General features: G+C 40.3%; 1 protein-coding gene across 1 annotated transcript in view; it reads left to right on the plus strand.

Annotated features, from left to right (window-relative positions):
• grm6a (glutamate receptor, metabotropic 6a) overlaps positions 1-20,550 on the plus strand; it is an 83,395-nt gene that overhangs the window by 54,282 nt on the left and 8,563 nt on the right. Inside the window, exons 7-10 of the mRNA XM_053504647.1 lie at positions 2,274-2,474; positions 8,036-8,175; positions 10,844-11,467; positions 18,392-18,703. Coding sequence (XP_053360622.1) covers positions 2,274-2,474; positions 8,036-8,175; positions 10,844-11,467; positions 18,392-18,703 — 1,277 coding nt within the window. The remainder of the gene's footprint in view (positions 1-2,273; positions 2,475-8,035; positions 8,176-10,843; positions 11,468-18,391; positions 18,704-20,550) is intronic.

The raw sequence follows: 20,550 nt of genomic DNA on the forward strand, positions 1-20,550 counted from the left end.
GCAGTTTCGCATCCCATCTGGCACCAGCAATTATGCCATGTTCAAAGTCAATTAAATGACCTTTCTTCCCCATACTGATGCTCGGATTAAATTGGCTATGACCATGTCTAGATGCTCTAATTGCATTGATTTGCTGCCATGTGATTGGCCAATTAGATTAACATTAATTAACAAGAAGTTGAACAGGTGTACCTAAAGAAGTGACTGGTGAGTGTATTAGGTAATGTGTTTAAGTTAAAGCTGCTTAATTGAGTGTGACTTATTAGTCCCTGACTTGATAATTAACCTTGATCAGTAGATATTGGAAAGCTTGAGTCACTTTGAGCAGAAGTGGGTTGTGTGACAGGTAAAGTGGAAGAGGTGGTTTAAGGATCTAGGTCACTAATCAGAAGGTTGGGGGTTCAAGCCCCACAATTGTCAAGCTGCCACTGTTGAGCTCTTCAGGAAACCCCTTAAGCCTGCCAGGGTGTTGTATCCTGCCTGACCTCTGCTTCCTAACTGAGATATGTGAAAAAAAGTTTTAGTAAAGATCTAGAGTAGGTCTATTGTCACATTGGACCTTCACAGTCCGGGTTCAGTTCCCGCCTCGGAGTCTGTGTGCATGTCTGAGTTTTCATGTTCTCTCCGTGCTTGGTGGGTTTCCTCCGGGTACTCTGGTTTCCTCCCACAGTCCAAAAACATGCAGATTAGGTTTATTTTGTCTATTTGGAAGCCAATGGTGACCACTGTATTTATTCCCATTTTCACAATCGTGGTAGGACATCTGGTCAACATTCACACACACAAACATTCACACACTACAGGCAATCTGGGAACACCAATTAGCCTGATCTGTCCGTCTTTGGACTATGGGAGGAAACCGGAGAACCTGGCAGAAACCCATCATGTGAGGAACATGCAAACTCCATGAACACAAGAAATAGGGAATTCATTAATATCTTGTTAGTTGGGAAAACTAGTCGCATCCTACTGAAGCTCTTGTGTTGGTATGAATCTGAGTGACGTGTGACTTCTACACACACTACAACACACTCATGTTAAAGAGGAAATTTAATTTAGCTCCGTAGTTTAAAACTCAGAGCATTTGTATATTTATTTGTTTTGCAGTTTTTTAAAATAAACATATATACAGTAGGCCTCATTGTGCAGTATAGAGTGACGTATCCTTATATTTTCAGCACAAAATAGGAAATATTGATAAATTGAATTCCAGTTTATTTTAACCATCTACCAAAACCATAACTGAGCAAAAATTATAAACCTTGATAAAGGGTAAAATTTACCACTGTATAAAGACTTCCATACTTTTTAACCCCCTAACCAGCCAAAACAATGTATACACACTTCAGGAAAAGAAGAAGAGTATGATGTATAGTATATTAATATAATATTAATAATATTATCATATATATAAATACAGTATATAACGTATAGCTATACATTTAGTTTTTTAGTTCCTGAAGTGTGTATACATTTTTTTGGATGATCCTGCGTGTGTGTGTATATATATTCTGTATATCTGTGCCACTTGAGTATTAACGGTTTTAAAAGGTTGCCAGAAGTTTACAGAAGTAGGAGGTAAGAAGAATTGAGGATTTTCTATCTCTTACCAGCTTAATAAAAGACCAACATCCAGACAAAGCAAATTCTACAGAGAAGAAAAAGCGCTGTGAGGAACTTCAAGGTCCATTAAAGGTTCTTCAGATGGTTTAATCGGAAGGAAAGAAACCATCTGAAGAACTCTTACTGAACCGCACAGATTCTCATAGCGCTTTTTTTTTCTGCAGAATTTGCTTTGTTCAAATGTTGTTGTTGTTGTTGTTGTTGTTGATGTTGAGCCGGTAAACAATAGAGAATCCTCAAAGATATTTTTTACCTGAAAGCAGTTCTTTGATATATAATTTTTTTCTTTTTCTTTACTTTGTTCTTCAACTTTCTTTCTAGTCATGCATTTTAAAAACATTCGAGATATATTTCTTTGCATTTTGGGGCCGATTTCCTTTTTAAATCGTCCATAAAAGCCCTTAATGAAACAACCGCGCCGGTGAGGCTGGGCGATAATTCGGAGGCGGTGACAGGAAGGCGGAAACAGTTTTGTCTACGAGCGCAGACTCTGACAAGCGTGGAAGTGACGGCCGACTTCAATGGCCTTTAATACTCTCTTTGTCTTACTGAGGCTGATGTTTATTCATTAATGTCTCACCTTTTTGGCTGTCGCTTGAAATTGATATCTCTCTCCCTTCATTCCCTCTCTCTCTCTCTCTCTCTCTCAGGTAAAGAGCGTATCAGCCGTGACTCGCTGTACGAGCAAGAGGGGAAGGTGCAGTTTGTGATCGACGCCGTTTACGCCATGGCACACGCTTTACACAACATGCACCAGGACCTGTGCCCGGGGGCGATGGGGCTCTGTGCCAAGATGGACCCGGTAGAAGGTCGTTTGCTGCTCAAATACATCCGCGCTGTCAGCTTTAATGGTGAGTTTGGATAAGGATTCCAGACCTCACACACACACACACTTACTCAGAGTACTAAAGAAAATCAGATAATAACTCTAAATAAAAGATCTTCAAAGTAATCACTCATTCCAACATTTACACTGATTTTCTGTTTTTCCACCGACGAGCCGTTTTTATTTTCCAGTACCTAGCCTCGAAACTCTTCACACACTTAGTTGAGATAATGAACTGTGAAAATGCACCAAACTCTCATTATTTTTAAATGTTTTGACACAAAATGCGCTCACTGAAAGCATTTTTTTTTTTTATATTCCTTCATTAATATTGCACTCGAGCTCGATAATCGGCAAAGCTGTGTATTTCTTGAGCCTAATCTAGTATTCATTCTCATGCGACTTCAAAACACTTGGATCGAGTCAGCAAGCCATGAGATAACTGAGAAAGAGGATTCTTAGAGAAAAAGGTAAAATTTCATCCACACTGTTCACTATAACACCATCTACTAGTGGATTTTCAATAATGATCTTTCATCAAGACAGAAAGAAGAGGATGTGTCAATGGAATTTTATAATTATAGTCCATAAATGATCTGCTAATCGTCATGATGTGGCATGGTAGCGTAGTGTTTATTACAGTGGCCTCGCACCTCCATGGGTTCGATTCCTATCTTTGCATGTTCTGCCCTGCTCGATGGGTTTCCTCCGGGTTTTCCGGTTCCCTCCCACAGTCCAAAGACATGCAGATTAGGATAATTGGTGTTATTAAATCGCATGTGTGTGCTCTGTGAAGGATTGGCACCTGGGATGGGCTCCAGCCCCCCGTGAACCTGTACAAAGAAAAATCGGTATAGAGGATAAATAATTGAATTTTATCAAGCGCTCCTGTACAGCCCGAGTACTGAAGATATCGCAGCCGTGCTGATTTTTAGTACAACAGCACGGCCACGAGTGTGATATTGCGTTTATACCACCGGTCCTCAAACCCCGTTTATCATCAAAAGATTTTTTTTTAACCTGGTTATATATATATATATATATATATATATATATATATTTATTTATTTAATTTATTTATACCCGGTTGTTTTGCTTCCGCGACTGGCAGAACTAGCGTTGAGCTAGTGACCGACACTTAGTGTGTGAAGTAACAGGAGTAAAAGTGGTGTTAAATTCTCACTGGTTCTACAGCATTTAGCCAAAAGTTCAGGAGAATAAACCATGTAGGTGGCGGACATTCCTCAGAAACTTGCGTTTTTATTCCCTTTTATTCCACTTTAGAATATCAGCTAACGTCATTAAATCACAAATAGTGCTAAATATTAAGCTAGCGCGCTATATATGATGTACAATCCCTTGTTCCACACACCAAGTAGTGCCTTTGATCAGTGTTTAGAGAGGGATTTAGGATTAAGGAAGGGAGTCTTTGGATCCCCGCCTATGGACGTCTGTATCGCCGTCAGGATTTGAACTTTTGAGCCGACGATTAGTTAATAACGTGGATTATAGTGAAAGGAATAGATGACTTTATGTCTTTAGATTGTCTGTGTAAAATGAAGTGATACAAGTAGTTCAGAAAATACGAGACAAACAAGGTTGTAAACCTATAAGAATAAACATACATTGATCTGTCCATACATCTTTAAAGTGTTCAGTTTTCATAGTATACTTGCTTTTATTTGGAGTAAGCCATGCTGTGTTGCGCTTTCGTTTGTGTCTGGTAGATAAGTATGTAGATGAGTTATGCTATTTCCTGTGATCTCTGCGTACTCTGTGTATTTACAGTAAACTACTGCGTTGATCGGCTCTGTTGAGTGACACGTATAGCCACGCCCACCACTCGGAAAAAAGTGCTATATTCGTCCAAAAAAACACTAGATGTTGTGGCGTGATCTGCTCATGACGTCACTTCCACTCAACATTTTGATTTCATTTATGGCACAGATTTACCTTAAGGCAAATACCAAAGGCTGGGCAAAGTTTCATTAATTTCTGTCCAGCCAGTTTTGCGTGATGCTGTGACAAAATCGGCTGGATGGACATACAGATATACAGACAGACAGAAATTTTTCTGAGACTGGTTTCGGGTCCTCCACTATATGAAACTTCGTTGAAGATATCGTTGAATGAGAGAGTTCTGACTAATGTACAGACAAAACCTCTCTTTTATTTATATAGACTGAGTTATTAATATTGTAACCTGAGGCAAGTGTAAGTGCGGGATTCGACAAACACATCTGTCTCTACATTTCCAGAAGAACATTAATGAATTTCAGAGTTTGGAACCCAGCGTCGGCTGTAGGTCAGCGAGATTTTTTTTTTTGTGTGTGTGTGTGTGTGTCTAGCACACGCTTTCATAACCAGCACTCTGCCCTGCAGTACCACTTCGTCTGTGTGAGTAACACATCTGAATCGAGGGTAACTCTGTGCTCCATTACCAGTCCTTTACATCTCTCTCTCTCTTTCTCTCTCTTTCTTTTACTTTTTCACTTTGCTGTTCCTCTTTTCTCCCCGTCTGACTCGTCACGACCCCCCCCAGCATTTATAAAACGCTATGTCTCCAGCCACACGTGGCCCCGGATTTCTAAACGACCTGTCCATTAAGGTTTTTCCACCCTAGGAGACAGACCGCTCGGTCTCTGTCTCTTTTGTGACTGAAAGCCTGAAGCATCCGAACGAGGAGTGTGCAATGTTTCAGAAGAGGGGGGAAAAACCCACACAAGGAGGTACTATTTTTGTCCAGAGACATCAAATGAGGCTAAAAAAAAAAAAGAGAGAGAAGAAAGATGTTACAGATTATCTACAGATTATCAAAGGATAATCGAAATGAACGAGCTGAAAAATTCGGCTAAAATTTACAACGCTGCTGGGTTCCTTCCCTGCATTTTTTTCTTTCTGTTCTTTTTTCTTCTTTCTGCAACGTTTATCAGGTTAAAGTGTGCATGAATGGATCTTGGAGGAAGAACCGAGAGAGCACTGAAAGCTCTGTGAGATTGGAGAGGAATGAAGAAGAGGGAACTCCCTCACACACATACTGTACCGCTGGTCAAAGGCCGCTGGGATTGGATGAGTCTGAGCTCGTGTTTCCGGGGAAAGTTAAGGCGGTTAATTATATTGTTCTGGATGTCTTTTTCTTAAAGGTCAAGTTAAGACAAAAAGTAATGTTTGTGCACTTTTGGAAAGTGCTGCACCAACGGATGACTCATGTGAAAAAATTCAATTCTATAAAATTCTGTTTGTTCTGAAGGTGTTGATTAACTTCTGACGCAAGATGGACAGTTTTGCGGTTTCGCGGTAACATGACAAGGTGCAATTGTTTCTTGTCATATGTTAATTAACTAGAAAATGGCGAGAGAATAAATGTTTGCAGCTACTAAAGCTGATGAGTGCTAACAGACAGTAAGTTGTTTATCAGAACAAGAAAAAAAAGATAATAAAAGTTTATTATAAAATCGAAACTTGAAACTTAAAATCACTCCATCCTGTTCTTAATTATTTTCCTATAATGGATCACCGCTCAAGTGCAACTTATATTCATGTTGTATACTGATAATGTATAATGTGCGTTCAAGTGAAACTGGGATTTGTGATGAACAAACGTTCTGCTGAATAAAACCGATTGACAATTTGATTTGTTTGCCGTAATAAAACATTTAAATGGTGCAAACGTTTTAAATAATGCTGTACATCCGTAAAAGACAATTCTGCCTGAAGTGACTTAGGACCCACTGTTCCCGTGAAAATTCAGCAGGTGGAACGTCTGATCTTTGATAATTGACAGATAACTTGTTCACAATCATTCACGAATACCACTTGCACATTACAGGAATTTGTCTAGGAGTTATTGCCACATCCACCTTACAATTTTGACCTTGCTCCAAGACATTTCCACATGTTTGGGCCATTAAGGAGTTCCTGATAGGCCAGGATTTCAGACATAAACCTTGATGGTATCCAGGCACTAGTGAAACTCTGAGATCAGTGCATTAGTGCATTTGTTACTCTCATAACTGTGTTCTGTTATTCTGCAAAATCAAAAAGTCCTGGTTTGACTTGAGCACCTCTTGTACGCTTAATATCAACATATCAATCACATCATGTATAGAGTTTGCTTTGGCATTACAATTCAGACTGGCAGATCATGTTTTTTTTACTATCATTCTATTTTCTATACCGCTTATCCTGTGTAGGGTCACGTGGGGGGTCTGGAGTCTATCCCATGGAACTTAGTAGTGATGGGAAGTTTAAATCATTTTAGTGACTTGGTTCTTTGAATCTTGTTCATCAAACAGAAGGATTCTTATTTGAATCATTTAGTTCATTTAGTTCTTTTAATAAAATAAAATGATACATTTTTAATAGACCCCCAACACATCTACATCCATAAATTTTGGCTATAGTTCCATTAATGAAAATATTCCAATGCAGCTAAGAACAAATTATAATAAACAGAATGAGTAGCTCACCTCTCATATCTTCTAATCTGAGTCGTTTGTTCTATTCTGAATCTAGTTTGAATAAAAAAAAAAAAATAGTTTGAATCTATTGCATCGCATAGCGTCAAAAAAACTCAAAAGTACCTACAGTACTCAATTCTGTTTCCTGTACATAACCTACTGTACAGAGTTTTTGCGATGCTTTGTGCATGCGCGCCCAGTGGGAAACCAACTAAACACTCTCCGAGACTGCTGTTTTTCTGAGTTACGTTAAAGATTCGTTCAAAATGAACAAATCGTTTATAAACGACGCATCACTAGTACTTAGGGCACAAGTCGGGGTACACCCTGTTGGAGTGCCAAACCATCGCAGGGCACAAACACACCCAATCATACACTATGGGCAATTTGGAAATCCAGACAAGAAGCAAGATTTAAACCCCTAACTCACTGGAGGTGAGAGGTGAGAGGTGACCGTACCACCCACTAAACCGCCATACCACATCTGGTACAGGATAGCTTGGTTAAAATAGGCTGCCTGGACAAATTAATCCCTATCAGTCGGCATGTTGCTACATTTTTCGTGGCAGAATCTTGTCTGTTAAACTGTTTTGGTTCAATTCTTCACATGTTCCACTCTATTCAGTTTTAACATCATGTTTGAAATCATCTTTGTGGAATGAGCTTTCACGGCCAGGCGTAAAAAGGCCTGGCGGGGGAAATGCCCTCTCCCTTCTATTACATTTGCTGATTTGTTTTCATATTTTATCATCAGCTTACCTTTAAATGAAAATGTTGACTTGATAACCAGGAGTTATTCGCTGCTTATTATAAAATGTCAAACAGCAGAGTGAAAATAACACAACTCTGCAAATACAAGCTTATTGTTATGAAATGTCAAGCTCTGCGGCAAAAAAATCCCTATATGAGACAATATGAGATAACCTAATGTTAAGCAGGATGGTTTTCTATTTCATATTCTTGTTTTTACCCAAAATGACACTTTATGTAGTTGTTCAGTATCAAGCCAACATCTTTTTCCCCTCTGGGGTTGTTGTTTCCTAGGGAAAGACACTTTAACAGTTTATTTGGTGTAAAGCACATTACAGTAAATATGAATGGTATATTTTCGCTGTGTTGTGTGCAGGAAGTGCTGGAACCGGTGTCCTGTTCAATGAGAACGGCGACGCTCCCGGACGCTACGACATCTTCCAGTATCAGTTCAGCAACACAAGCAGCCCAGGATACAAAGTCATCGGCCAGTGGACCAACCACCTCCGGATCAACGTGGGTCCACTTTCTCACTCACACTCACTCTCACTCATCTTCTATACCGCTTTAGCCTGTATTCAGGGTCACGGGAACCTGGAGTCTATCCCAGGAGGCTTAGGGCACGAGGCAGGGTACACCGTGCACAGGGTGCCAATCCATCGCAGGGCACACACACATACAGCACCCAGTACGCATACACTCACACTTATTCACACACTACGGGCAATTTAAGAACGCCAATTAGCCGAACCTGCATATCTTTGGACTGTGGGAGGAAACCAGAGTACCCGGAGGAAACCCATCAAGCACGGGATGCAAACTTCAGGCACACAGAGCCTGGCCGGGAATCGAACCCAGAACCTCACTGTCGCTTTGCACCTCCAGGGTCTGGGTTTGATTCCCACCTCAGGGTCTGTTTGTGTGGAGTTTGCATGTTCTCTTCATGTTTGGGGGGGGGGTTTCTCCCGCCGTCCAGATTAGACTAATTGGCATTCCCAAATTTCCTGTATTGTGTGTGTGCCTTGCGTTGGATTGTCACCTCATCCAGGGTGTATCCTGCCTGGTGCCCTACAGAAAGTCTCCTGGGATTGTATAGACGATGAGTGAGAGCTTCACCAAGTGTTTAAAAATGGATTTTCATTAATTTCTTTGGTCCCATGAAGTTGACGGTTCATCACTGTCCCTCCAGTATTTGATAATGTCTTGGGTTAATGGATAAGGTTCCTAAACCTGTTCCGGTTACTTCAAATCTCCTTAGTTGTTTTCTTTGCTTAATGCAGACTTAATGCAGATAACGTGACCCTTCTGAAATAACCAGGCGGTTTATTAAATGTAGAAACATTCGAGTGCAATCCTGTTCAAGCCCGAACTGATCGTCTTACAGTCTTACAGTGTGCATTTTACCGTATTTCTTTATTCTTTTAACTGTAATTGTGCTGGTCTGATCAGGAGGTCAGTGCACCACAATGCATCACGCATACACACACTGTGTAAAGTAGCAAAGCATGCAAAAAAAAATCTTTAATTACAAGCACTAGTGACAGGAAAACATAACATAATGAATTGTATTTTATACATGAACAATATTCAGATCAGAGAGAAAGGCAAACAGTATCAATCATGTTAATATGTGATCGTATGATTGTAAAAGCTTTATTCGCGCACACTATTACACATGATGGAGAGGGGTTTGACAGTTTATAATGACCACTATTCAGTATAGAATTACAGGAGCCCCGGGTCATGTGACCTGGTTTGTTTTTAATGAATTGTTACAAGATGTTGCACACTTATGTAAGGAATTATATGTAATTATTATAGGTATAGTTGTGCGGATTTAGGAAAATAATCAGTGATATACACGATATCGATATCAATGATATCCTATAACACACTGCAAAAAGGGAATCAAGTGAAAATATCCTGAATCTAATCACATAGATATAAAGATTTCAACAAACCAAATGTACAAGTTACAATATTTTTAAATGTGAACTACTTGATTTATTGGTAGATAACTTTTGCTTCTTTCAACTAATCCATGTTAAGAACTAGCCAATAGAACAAGAAAGTTCATTCATTCATTCATTCATTCATCTTCTATAGTGCTTATCCTGTACAGGGTGGTGGGGGGCATGGAGCCTATCCCAGGAGACTTTGGGCACATGGCGGGGTACCCCCTGGACAGGGTGCCAGTCCATTACAGGGCACACACACACACTCACTATGGGGAATTTGGGAACACCGGTTAGTCTAATCTGCATGTCTTTGGACTGTAGGAGGAAACAAGAGTACCCAGAGGAAACCCACCAAGCACATGGAGAACACTCTAAACACTGACTCAAGGGAATCAAACCCTCAACCAACGCCACATTAAGGCTACTACTACCACTCTGTCGGGTGGGCCGAAGAATATCACGTGTTTCCTCTGACCCATGTGACGCCAGCCAATCGCATCTTTTCAAACTTGTTTTGTTTCAAACCGTTGGGGGCGGCGTAACACACTCGGAGGACAGCGCTATCCGCTTCTTCCGCTTGCGCGAGCTCACAGACGCCCCTAATTGGCTGTAGAGCCGTGATTAATGTAGGAGCACTAAGTACATCTCATCACTCCCCTCTGAGAGAGCTCGGCCAATCAGCTCTCTCTAAACCTCCGGCTGCGAGAGGTGATGGTTACAGGAATCGAACTCGCGATCTCGCGAAGTTACGTTTTTAAAAAAGAAAATAAAATAGACTTAATAATCTTAGATTTGGTGTGTTGTTCTTATATTAAGAAATTTTAGCCAAATTTGACTAGATTCACTTGTTAAGGTATCATGTTGTTTAGTCCAGTGTTTTATTTCTACTAAAGAAAAAAATAGGACGTTATTATTAAGTTCTTCAGCCTGGACACTTCTTCGGATTTTAAGAGAGGAGAGAGTGAAAAGACCAGTTCATGAGGAATAACTATTTATAGCTGCTATAAAGTAAGTGATAAAAGGACTAACTCAGGTTTCTGAAATGTTCTACAATGTTATCAACTCTGATGATTGCTTTTTTTACCTTATAGCTGCACTCACCTATCTTTTTATACCCCATTTATTGTATTATGGTACCACTTGAACCTTTTAGAATTTAAGTTATTCTGTACTTTAACAAAGAAAAATGACTAATATAAAATGATTACATATATATTATGCCTCAGGTGGAGGAGCCGCAGTGGGCCGGAGGTGAGAACTACATCCCTCTGTCTGTGTGTAGCTTCCCGTGTCGGCCAGGCGAGAGGAAGAAGATGGTGAAAGGTGTACCGTGCTGCTGGCACTGCGAGCTCTGTGATGGCTACCAGTACCAGGTGGGCGAGTTGGCGTGCGAAATATGTCCGTTCGACATGCGGCCCCTGGCGAACCACACCGCCTGCGTGCCCACACCCATCATCAAGCTGGACTGGCACTCGCCCTGGGCTGTTGTGCCCATGTTCCTGGCCATCCTGGGCATCGCGGCCACTCTGTCTGTAGTCGCCGTCTTCGTGCGCTTCAACGACACGCCCATCGTGCGGGCGTCAGGACGTGAGCTGAGCTACGTGCTGCTGACGGGCATCTTCCTGATCTACCTCATTACGTTCCTGCTGATCGCCGAGCCCAACACGGTGGTGTGCGCCTTCCGCAGGCTGCTGCTCGGCCTTGGGATGTGCATCACCTACTCGGCCATGCTGACCAAAACCAACCGCATCTACCGCATCTTCGAACAGGGAAAAAAATCAGTGACGCCGCCGAGGTTCATCAGCCCGACGTCGCAACTCGTCATTACCTTCATCCTGATCTCTTTCCAGGTGAGACAAAACCGATTGCTGGCCATCGCTCTGGAAATTCATCAATGATCTGTAGGTTTCAGGTTAGAAAATTAAACATGGGTATACAATTCTGCAAAGGTGTAGGGCTGGACAATGAATACTAAGGTCACCATTGGGCTCCACAGTCCCTAGTTGGACTACAGAAGGTCCTAGATGGATGGATGGTAGGGTTGGACGGAAGCTTAAATATGGTATGTTATTTCCACTGTGATTATCAGGTCTTTTGTCCTTCTTTATTTGGATCAGTAAAGTTCTAAATGAGCTTCTCCTCTGCAGAAGAGGTAGGTTTTGGTCTCACTTTCCTGGAAAGGTCTTCATGAGAGACATGTTTCATCATGGTGCTTGTTGGGTTTTGCAAATGTTCTTGCAAGAACTGTTCCAGAACAACTGACCTTCGTGTCTTACAAGAACAACAACTGAGTTAAATTGCTTCTGTTCTGCTTTTTTTTAATTAAACTTCTCTACAGAATTTCTTTAAGCGATATTATCAGCAATAACTTGAGTGAAAAAGTAAAGCGCATCATTTTCTTTTAGCATTTTAAACGTCTCCTATTTGCTTCATTGACAATGAGTGTCCACTTGAGTTGGCACAGACTGCGCAAGCTGGTATAAATCCCCATAATTCATGTTACATCAAATTCAGTGCTTTAATAGAAAAGATAAGGAACATCCGATTATTTTGTGCAAGGAAATAAACGTGGTCAATATCACACAACTGATTAAATAAAAATAGAAACCTAGGAATTGTGCAACATCATCAGTACTGAATATTTGCTTATTTCTTCTTTAAAAGAAATGTTCAAATGTTTAAAAGAAATGTTTTAAAATGTTAAAATATTTCAGTTTATTTTAAAATATTATATCATGCACTTTTGGATTCTGCACCATCTTTGGTAAAGCATGCAACCGGAGATCACAGGCGTGATGAAATGTTTCTAATCATGCGGTTAAGTGGCTAGGATAAAAATCATATCCTGATGTAAGATGTATTGGATTAATGTTTATTTTATGAGGCCCTTTTAAAACAGATTTGTTTGTCAGAGTTGATTGATCAAATATACTCTACAGTATAGAGCAACAATTTTTTTTTTAAACGGTCACATTGATTTTCTATACCGAGTGAGAAATTCCTATAGACTACAGAACAAAGGGTTGGAAACGCCTTCTAATTCTTCTCTTATTTTTATTGTCTCTGCTGTGCATTATGGAACTATGTATAAAAATACCGGTTGATGATGAGACATGACTCCTGCTTGAGAGCTCTATGAAGCATTCATGTAGGCTGTAATCTGAGGTGCTTTTCATTTCCGAGGCTGGTAAGTCTAAATGAATTTACCATCTGCAGCACGGGTAAAGCTTGGTCTCCCTTTGCTGTGACGGTCCTCATGAGAGCCGGTTTCATCAGACCGTTTGATGGTTTTTCCGGCTGCACTTGACGATAATGTACATTTAAAGGTGTTGGAATTTTTTCAAATAGATTGACCGTCATGTCGTAAAGTGATGATGGATTATTGTTACTTATTACATAATTACATCATGTTTTGATGTCTTTGATGTCTCTTCACTGTTGTTCTGCAATCTAGAAATGAATGAGAAATTATGGTTAAATTAAGAAGAATTTCCACTCAAATGAAAGATGTAATCTGAACAAAAATAAAAAAGGGTAAAATTTGTTATGTTTAGATAAAAAAAAAAAAAAAAAGGATGTTCAAGTGAAACCGGGACTTGAGACGAAATTACTTATGAAAGAAAAACCGATATTAAAGAAATGTATAGAAGGCATTCAAGTACACTACAGTGATGAGACGCTTTGTCTATTGAACGATGGAATGTTTTAAAGAAGGACATATGTCAATGAATGACGATCCCAGCCGAGAACTACAGTCGTTCCTGTGAACATTCAGAGAGTGGAGCGACTGATCCTTAAAAATCTTTATCTAAAAAAATATATAAATAACTTGTCACTTACTTGCAAAAGAGACGCATCTGTCTGCGGGAACTGTACACACAATCATTCACCAACACCACTTGCACATATAGTCCCCCCATATAGTCATGACCTCCTTTGCTCCAAGCCATTTCTACATGGAGTTCCTGGGAGGCCAGCGTATTAGACGTGGATCATTGGTCTGGCGTACTGAGACAACTTTCTACCTTGATGGTATCCAAGCGCTAGTAAAACGCTGGGAGAAGTGCATTAGTGTAGTAGGATATAATATAGAAAGAATAAAGGGTGCTTATTGTGTTCTGTTATTCTGCACAATCAAAAATCCCGGTTTGACTCGAACGGGCCTTGTAAAACTAAGTGAGTTTTTAGAAAATAAAGCAATTTTTCGCAAAATAGACATGTAAAAGCTACGTAAGCTGAGAATTTATTATTTTTTGAGTGTGGTGTTGTACATTAGCACAATTTCCACTGATCGACCTCTAACACATTATACGATATAAACTTATATAAATATCCCTAAAAGACCTTTTACATTATGTAGCATCTGTAACAAAGCATTTTCTCCCTCTCCCTGGCAATCCGTTAGCAATGAATAAACCACGATCCCAGTATTTGTGCCATGTATACCGCTGTGACCGCATCACTGCGCCATGAATTTATTTACCGCTACAATAATGGAATGAGTGTCACAGCGGTGCACCTTACAGCTCCGGGGTCTTGGTTTCGATCCTGTGCTCCGGTTACTGAGGTAAGAACAGTAAAACAGCACTTGCTGAAGATGATTCAATGAATAATGACATTGTGACATGTAATATAAATTGAGGCTATCATAGTAATAGGCTATCTAATCAAGCTGCGAGATTGCTTTCTTCAGTATAGTTTTTTTTCCTTCTAATAGGCTCCAAGTGAAGTGGTGTGAACCGCAGTTACAACATTGTTAAATAACTCTTGGAACATCCATCATTTTTCAGGACTTGCTTCAAACACAACCGTGGGTTAGCGTGGATTGAGACGGAGGTGTAGCTGGTGCTTGAAATCAAAATGAGACAGAAAAACTTTGGTCCACGATCCTAAGATAGATAGATAGATAGATAGATAGATAGATGGATGGATGGATGGATGGATAATAAAGGTTTGTTTTGCGATGATGGATCAAGAACTAAATGCTTCGAGTAAAACATGGTCTCAGTATCGTGTTGTATTTACTTCCAGCAAATTGTGAGTTGCGCGATTCATGTGCTAATAATAAGTCGCCGTTTCCATAGTAACACAAGGACTTGGTATGGTGGACGTTTCATGTAATCAAAGTCTAGTACCAAGCAAACTAAAATCATGTTCTTCTTCTAAGAGCAATATATAATTATTGATGTGATGAAGCTTTCTGTAAGAAGATGTTTATCCAGCATCATCGTCTTTACAGGAGAGAGAAAAAGAACGGCAGGGAGAAAGAGAGAGGGGAAAAAAAAGCGTCTGGTATTTCAGACGTTTGTCTGGGTTGAATCATGCTGAGCACACATAATGCTAAGAATGCCTCAGTATGCATTTAATGGCATTTTCCCTGACTAAATGTGCAGCGAATGGCAAAAAGACATGGACCAGGCGAAGTCATAGACCAGGGGTCTTCAGTGTTATCCACAAAGGGCTGGTGTGGCTGCAGGCTTTCCTTCAAAACCAGGCAGGCGCCATCACTGATTCCACTTGTTTAATCAGTTCGTCTCCACTCATCTTATTTGGCTGCTTTAAAAGCCTGCAGCCAAACCGGACCTTTGCAGATGGAATGAAGAACTCTTTTATTAGGAAGGAATTACATGGACTCAAATATCCCACCAAAAGTCAGAATAATGGACCAGTTGGAATAAAAAAGCATCAAGTCAACACCTCGACCTGATCAGTGTTGGGTTTAAACCTTTGATCAGTTTAGTAGTTAAATATTCGTCGTGTACACATTTGAGCCGCTTGTTTCTCTCGATTGTTTATTTGAATAAATCGGTAGTGTGAAAAAGTATTTGCCCCCTTACTGGGTTTTTTTGTGCTTATTTTTGTTCTTTTTTTTTTAATGATTTCTTGATTCAACAGGTCTGGCAGTAATCAGACCTGGGTGTGGCATATTACATTTATCTCGTCTTTCCAAAAAAATTATAAAAATGTGGTTAATCACAGTTCATTCATAGTTTAGCAAGGGGGTAATTACTTTTTCACATAGGGTCAGGCAGCTTTTTTTTTCTTAATAAAAGAAAAAGCATTATTTAAAAACTATTTTAAAAACGTTTTTTGATTTAATTGGGTTATCTTTTGTAATGTTAAAATTAGTTTGATGATCTCAATCATTTAATTATGACAAATATGCAACAAAAAAAACAGGAAGGGGCAAATACTTTTACACAATACTGTATATTTTGTCTGTGCATGCTGGAATACACGCTACACAGTGAGCCAAAAGGATTCAATTTTAAATGAAATCCTTTAAGCATTTAAACACACCTTTTATCAGATTAGCGTCCATGTGAGCAGGTAAGTTAGAATCATTAACTGGAATGATTTCAGCGGGTCGAAGAAAAAATTGTCCATTTTGGAGTGTGTGATTTATGAGAGTACTGTAAATTGTTGTTTGGTGGTTGAATTTTGGGTTATGGAGTAAGGAACAAAGCTGATGTGACACATACCGTACAGAAACATCTGTCTGTAGCAATGAGGGCCGTTCAAGTCAAACCGGGACTTTTTAAAGGCATTAACAAAATTGAGAACTGTACACACAATTATTCACCAACATCACTTGCACATGCTGGGTGTTATTGCCACATCCGCCGTACAATCCTAACCAAGCCAATTCCACATGTTTGGGAGTTCCTGGGAGGCCAGCGGTTCAGATGTGAATCAGGCAAGCGGTTCGATCATGGCTCTTGTGTACTTTTTACCTTGATGGTAACGTGAACTATACCTTGCGTCCAGACCTACATTTAACAGATCAAGAACTTTGTCGTTCGTGTAACTACACTGCTTTGTTAATAGCTTGACTGTACTTACTATATTACAAGAACAAGTGTTGTCATCTGACAGACTGGAGTCCAGATGTGCAGCTCAATCATTTCAGGTTTCTAAACCTGAACCAGCTCTGATACTGTAGCAGACGTATGTAGCAGACGTATGCGTCTTATGTTAAATTATTTAGCTGGAGGCGGCTCATCTGACCGGAGGCTAGCCTGGAGGCGTTCGTCAGGAAAGGCAGGGTTTTCCGAGATTTTCATAGATTTTTCATTTTATTTTGCTCTCTAATTAATGCAGAGAAAACATAACTTATTTAAAATCAATGTTAAAAGGCAGAGCAGGATGCATTTATTCTCCAAGGCAAATCCGAAACCACTTCTGTCATTCCAGCGGGTCAGAGCCGCGCGATGTTGTCGAGAAACTAGCGAAGGTACTGTAGGTGGATGGAGAAATTTGTCAATTTTTATTTGCTGAACTCCTACAGTCTCCTACACAGCATGTCAGGATAGCAAAAAATAGCTTGTACACTCTTCAGCTAAATTTCTCAATAACAGCGCACAAAATCTGTCTCCTCCGTTTGAGTCATATTCATATCTGTGAAATAAACCGAACCCTAAGATTATAGATAATCTCTCAGATCATTAAGCTACTTCCTAAAAATAAATTGTTTAAATTGGCAGAATTATATGCTAATTAATGATATTATATTAATTATTAAAAAAAATACAATGGTGTTCGAGTCAAACCGGGACTTTTTGTTTGTGCATTGTTATAGTTCACAGTTATGAGAGTTGAAACTCCTCTGTATTTCTCTATATAATCCCCTGCTACACTAATGCACTTATCTCAGAGTTTTACTAGTGCTTGTATACCATCAAGGTTCAAAGTTGTCCCAGTATGCCGGAGCCATGATCAGACTGCATGCTTTCATGTCTGAAACCCTGGCCTTCCAGGAACTCCTTTAATGCCCCAAACATGTGGAAATGTCTTGGAGCGAGGTCAGGACTGAACAGCCAATAACTCCCACTCCTGTAATGTGGAAGTGGTGTTTTGTTGAATGCTCGTATGTACAGTTCCCACAGACAGACAGGTCTCTTCTGCAATTTGGTGACAGATTTACAGGATCTCACTAATACTTATCAGCCTTCCTGAGACAGAGGGAAACTAAGCCCACACGTCTTCCTCGTTCCTCGTCCACTTCCAAAAGTTACAGGGTGCTGATGCACACGTTTACGGGCAGGAATATTAATAAAGCTATTCCGGGTGTGAGCGTAGCATGGATGGGATGTTCATGAGTCAGTGGAAGTGGGACGCGGGGGAGGGAAGCTTATCCGTCCTCCGGTGCCGAATTGATTGACAGCGGGATATTTTTTAGCCCTGCCTCTCTGCTCGTGATGGTGGAGGTGTCAGCGAGTCTAAACGATCGCTCTGCCTTTCTGCTGAGCATCATGACAGCAGCATCTGTCTTCGCGTCTGCGTCTGCGTTCCTCTTCCATGACCTGAAACTTTCTTCTGGAAGTTTTTCTTTTTCTTTTTTTTTGCATTAGCGGATGAGATTAAGCTCCAGTGAGTGAGATCCCGCCATGAACAGGTGGGGAGGACGGGCTTGTCTCTGTGTTCTTCCCTCCGTCCAGCTGCTGTATTCAAATGAATGACTGTGATATGGGATAAATACACAAGAGCGCTGTTACTTGCAGTTTAATCTGTCCACTTCTTGGTAGGAGGGTCATTCTAAAACCGTAAATTAAACCTTATGGATGGCAAATAGGGCTACTTAGGACAGGTATCTTGTAGGTTGTTTATGTTTAAGGCATCATTATTAGCCAGTTTCATGTCGATACATGATGCGTCCCTATGCATGACGGGACAAGGAATTGCAAAAAGTGTTTCCAAAACAGTGTGAGTGTTATTTTGTCTCCCAACAGCTGCCTCCTTATTCCTGCGTCTCTTTATCCCGTCTCTCCATGTAGGTGCTCGGAGTGTTTATCTGGTTGGGTGTGGTTCCACCCCACACCATTATCGACTACGAGGAGCTGCGTCCACCCAACCCCGAGCTTGCACGTGGGATCCTGAAGTGTGACATGTCTGACCTGTCGCTGATCTGTTGCCTGAGTTATAGCATCTTGCTCATGGTGACGTGCACCGTGTACGCCGTCAAAAGTCGAGGCGTCCCCGAGACCTTCAACGAAGCCAAGCCCATCGGCTTCACCATGTACACCACCTGCATCGTGTGGCTGGCCTTCGTGCCCATCTTCTTCAGCACGGCGCAATCCACGGAGAAGGTGAGGGCTGGCGAGTTAGCGACATAACCTTGCTATAATCCAGTTAATAAATTTAATATATTAGCACGGTGGTTTAGTGGTTAACACTGTTTTGGGTGTGTGGAGTTTGTACATTCTTCCCCTGCATAGCAGGTTCTCTATGGGTGCTCTGGTTTTCTCCCACAGTCCAAAGACATGCATAATGGGTCGATTCTCAATCTGCGGTACGTCTGAAGTATATGATTGGATGTGTGTGTGTGTGTGTGTGTGTGTGTGTGTTTGCTTGTGCCCTGTGATGAGCCATATGTACATGGTGTGCCCCACCTTGTTCCCTGAGCATTCTTGGATAGGCTCCAGCCGCCCTGCAACCCTACACAGGATAAGTGATAAAGTAACAAATTATATTTTCTCGCGTTACTGTAATTAAGTAGTTTTTTAAAATCTGTAATTTTACTTTTAGTGAAGTATGTTTTGTTTGAAGTATTGTACTTTGCTACATTTGAAGTCATCTTTGATACTGAGTAGAAAAAAAATACACCCCGGAAACCTGCCTGATTGATTGATGGGCGTGGCTAAACTCACAAGAACGATGGAGACGGACAAAACAGAAGTACTCTGGAATCCCCCCACCCCACCCCACCCCACCCCTGCTGTTAAAAAAAAAGTAACATTGTAACTTTTACTCTGAGTAAATTTTTAATGAGCTACTTTTTACCTTCACTTGAGTAGATTTTTATAGTAGTAACTTTACTTATACTTCAGGAAAATTTTACTGCACGATGGACTATTTCATTTTTTTGGACATTTTTTAAGAAGGAATGAAAAGGTAAACTTTACTTATTAAATTAACTCAGTAAGTAGTAAACAGACCATCACGTACATAATCAACCAAGCAATACAAAAAATTATGTACAGGCCTGTGCAAAAGTCTTAGGCACTGTGGACTGTGGGAGGAAACCGGAGCACCAGGAGGAAACCCACTAAGCATGGGGTGACCATGCAAACTCCATGCACACAGACACAAGGCGGGAATCGAACCTTCATCCCTGGAGGTACACCACTGTGCCATCTGGGTTATATTCATTTTGCTTTATTGTACAGGCTGAGCGTGGAGTTCTTCCTTTATTATGGACAAAGATATCTTAAAAGCTGTGATAGATAGAAACATAAATGTTGACCATTTAATAGATTTATAATTGCGTAGCTTGCAAAAAACAATTTTTTAAAAGGTTAAATAGGTTTTGTACAATACACAGTCCTGTGCAAAAGTCGTTTTCTTTTTCTTAAATTAAATGATGGGAAGACATGTTTTACTGCGACAGGCTGCAAAGTCACACTATTGGAATTATTGAGCCTTCGGATATAAAGATTACAACACTAAGACCATATTCGGTTAACAGAACAGACTGCACTGTATTCAAACATACATTGTTTCATTTATTCATTCATTCGTTCATCCTTAATAATGGATGGTCCGGGACATGGCAGTTTATTTACACTACTAAGTTGTTTATTTTTTTATTTTTTTATGGGAAAGAAAGTGAGAAATTTCATAAAAGAATGTGAAGAATGTTTGTAATGAAAGTTTGCGGAAAAGTTGGAAACCTGTCAAATGCATTTCTGAACTTTCAGATAAATGCATTTCTGGTAGACACCGGGTGCGCTTTCGGTATCAGATTCCTCTTTTCCTTTTCATTCCTGCATTTTCATGTATTTTTAAAATGGCTGATAAATTTTAAAACAGCTTTCAAGTATTGAAATATCAACTCTTTCAAACAAAAAATGAAATCACAAAGACAAATCCCACCGGGAGACATGGTGCGTACTGCGGTTGCGTTGAAGAGAAAAGGACTTCGGGTCTCGGTGGT

This window comes from Clarias gariepinus, chromosome 9, assembly GCF_024256425.1.
Source record: "Clarias gariepinus isolate MV-2021 ecotype Netherlands chromosome 9, CGAR_prim_01v2, whole genome shotgun sequence".
Lineage (NCBI taxonomy): Eukaryota > Metazoa > Chordata > Actinopteri > Siluriformes > Clariidae > Clarias > Clarias gariepinus.